Consider the following 3,508-nt stretch of genomic DNA (forward strand, 5'->3'; position numbering starts at 1 on the left):
TGATGAATGGAATCTCCAGAGAAATGAGTCATTCTTGTGGAAGTCATATTACTGATTTTATGGTGGTTTCATGCATAGCAACTTAGGTTCATTCCACTACTGGCTTTCAGACCTTTATCATCTCCTAAAATACTCACTTTGTTATATCCCATTAGACCTTTATTTATTGATCCTTTTATTGTTATTTCAAGGGTTGTTTGTGTTATTTAGGCTAAGTGTTTTGTAAGGGGGCAACTCATTAGGATAAGCTTTCAGCCAACACTCCCGAACCAGTTGGTTCAAGGTGTTAGGTGTTGAAGTACCCCTAAGGACTTACTTACTCAAGTCTCTCCCCCATACATACACACCACAGGCATATAGTTTATTTATTTTCTTTCCTTCAGACCTTGGTGTCCAGCACCTCTTTGGGTTACTAAATGCTCTGTGGTGAGGGTTACTCTTGATAGTGGATTTTCAGCTGATAATCCCGGGTTAGTTAACCCAAGTTACCAGGTGATAAAGCACCCCAAAGAGCTTATTCATCCAAGTAGATCCCTCACACAGGAGCACCACAGACACATGTCTTAGGGTAAACCATTGGTGCCTAACTTTATTGCTTACTCTTTTTCTTTTGTTTTTCACTTCCATTGTTCTTTCCCTTTTCTCTTATTAGGATCTTGTTGTTATCTTAGTCTAATGGGTATATCAAAAGTAAAGCATTCAGGATAGATAGTTGTCATCCTAACCTTGTGGTTGAACCAACTTAGCTAACTTATGACTACCCCCAAAGATTCATGAATGCACTTCCACATTATGAACTCCTTTCTGGAATTTTAAAACATAAACATTCTCTTCTTCATACAAATAGACAAGCTTACAAGTAAATAAGGGAAAGATGCAGTGACACTTAAACCAGAATCACAGACCATGCTCAACAACAAGGTAGAGTAAAAAAAATTGTTTAGGCCTCACTGGTAATCATTAATCAAGATTGCATTTGAGCTTCCAATGTTTGAACTGTAAATATATGGAATTAAGTGACAATACAACCTTCAGGTGACAACTTCTAATCGCCTTCTTTTCGTTCTCCTCTTGCTCTTTGCTTCCTTGAGCGAGGGTGCACCATAAGGTTCCTGTAAAGTTATTGGAAGTTGCTTGTTCCCAAAGCACTTGAGGAATAATTAGCTTGCATGTGCTTGTGTCTTATGAACTTGATTTGGTGTGTGAACACCAAACTTAATTCCTTGTTTAGTACACAATCTTGCACATACGCCGACAACTCATATCTCGTTGTTAACAGAACAATGATTATCTAAAGTCTAACTACATCTAAGTGGTTTCCCTCAATTGGTTAGAGCTAGCAATGTGTTTTGGGAGCAGGTGTAATTCTAACTAAATGTCCTTTTGGTGGAACACCAAACTTAGAATTACACTGTCTCTTTTGATTGTTCTGGTGTGAAACACCAAACTTAGCTCCTTGCAATACAAGGGAGACAACTTGTGATTTTTATTGAAATGAAGATGAAAATGACTACCTGAGGTTGGGTTGCCTCCCAACAAAGCACTTTTTTATCGTCGCTAGCTCGACGTTACCCCCTTATTATGGTGGTTGGTAATGCTTGAAGTCTTCTCCTCTGGCAGTGGACTTGTATCCATTGGTTGTATCAGTGATCTCTACATGCTCCAAGGAGAGAACTCTGTTGATGGTGAAGACCTTAGGTAGCTGAGATGGTACAGTGGGGAGATTAGGGGGGATATCTGTGAAGTAGGCTGAGATTACTTTATCCCCTGGAGAGAAATCTTCCGTAGGAATCTTCTTGTTCCGCCACCCCCTTGGTACCTTCTTCTTTGCCCCTGGTGCTATTTTTTTACTCCTGGTGGCCTCCTTCTTTGATGAGCTTTTGTTAATGTCCTCATAAACTTCTGGTGGCTTAGGTTCCTCCAATTTTTCCTTGATCTGTGGCACTTGCTGCTGGCCTTGTCCATCAACCCAGTGAATCTCAGGATGAGCTGGTTGTGCTTCAGTGCTTGCTTCTTCCTTTAGCATCTCATGATGCACTTTGCTCGTTTCTTTGTCCTCTTCATCTTTTTCCAGTGAGAGTTCGAAAACGCTGAAGCTCAGTTGTTCATCATGGATCCTTAATATTAGCTCTCCTTTCTCCACATCTATGAGTGCTCTAGCAGTAGCTAGAAATGGTCTCCCCAATATGATTGGGTGCAGGTAACTCTCTTCCATGTTCAGGATGACAAAGTCTATTGGGAAAAAGTATTTTCCAACTTTGAGCAACACATTTTCCACCACTCCTACTGCTTGCTTTTGAGTCTTGTCAGCCAGCCTTATGACTACATCTGTAGGTAGTATCTCATTGATCTGCAGCCTTTTTACCAGAGATAGGGGTATTAAGTTGATGCTTGCTCCCAAATCGCAAAGTGCTCTATCAAAATTTGTTTCCCCTATAGCACAAGGGACATGAAAACTCCCTGGGTCTTTTCTTTTCGCAGGCAATTGTGTTTGAATGAGGGTGCTGCAATCCTTGTTCATCACTATAGTCTGGCCCCCCTTGAGTGAGCTCTTCCTGGGAAGTAGTTTCTTCATATACTTGATGAATGCTGGCATTTGCTGAATGACCTTGATGAATGGTATGTTCACATTCAAAGATGCAAATGAGTCTAAGAACCTTGAGTACATTCTCTTTCCCACAGCACCCTTTAGTAGTTGAGGAAATGGTGCATATAGTCTCACCAGCTCCTGTTGTGAGATTTCTGGTTCTTGTTGGTCTTTCTTCTCCTTCGTTACTAAGGTATGTTCAGGTTGTTCTGACAGCTTGCTTGGCTTGTCGTCAGTCTCCTTGTCATTTGTAGTGACCATATTGCAGTCTTCCCATCTTACCTTCTTCGCTTCACCTCTCGGATTCTTCTCCGTGTCACTTGGGAAGCTATCATTGGGTTTGGGCATCTTCTCAGACAAATATCCCACTTGGAATTCCAGCTTCTTGATTGCTTCCCCCCGATTCTTCATACTGGCTCTCACCTCCTCTTTGAACACCTTATTGTCTTGAATGTATTTGCATATGCTTTCAAGTAAGGTTTCAATCTTAGAGATTCTATCATCAAATGATGGTGTGTTGGGGGTAGAGGTAGAAGAGTGAGATGTATTGCTGTGGTTTTGTTGGTATGTCCTCTGTGTGAATTGTTGGGGAGCTGTGTTATTGGGGTTGTGATGTCTCTGATCTTGGCCTTGGTCTTGTTGATTCCCCCACCCAAAGTTTGGATGATTCCTCCATCCAGGGTTGTAGGTCTTGGAGTATGGATCATGGTTGTATCTAGGTGAATTCCCGATGTAGTTGGCTTGCTCCTGAGTGCCTTGTTCCTCTTCACTTGCTTCCTCTTGAGTTGAAGTGGTGATTGCTGCCACTTGACTTTTCTCCATCTTCTTGGTGAGGTCAGCTAGCTGCTTGGTGATGACCTTGTTTTGAGCAAGCAGAGCATCTACATTGTTCAGCTCCATTACCCCTCTAGTGTTCCCTCT

The 3,508-nt window shown here is 41.7% G+C and overlaps 1 protein-coding gene across 1 annotated transcript; it reads right to left on the bottom strand.

The window, feature by feature from the left end:
• Positions 1–1,579: 1,579 nt before the first annotated feature.
• LOC130957070 (uncharacterized) lies at positions 1,580–2,998 on the bottom strand. Its single transcript, XM_057883966.1, has one exon. It carries the CDS (start codon positions 2,996–2,998, stop codon positions 1,580–1,582), a length of 1,419 nt encoding a protein of 472 aa, XP_057739949.1.
• Positions 2,999–3,508: the final 510 nt, after the last annotated feature.

Source organism: Arachis stenosperma, chromosome 10 (assembly GCF_014773155.1).
Source record: "Arachis stenosperma cultivar V10309 chromosome 10, arast.V10309.gnm1.PFL2, whole genome shotgun sequence".
In the NCBI taxonomy this organism is placed as follows: domain Eukaryota; kingdom Viridiplantae; phylum Streptophyta; class Magnoliopsida; order Fabales; family Fabaceae; genus Arachis; species Arachis stenosperma.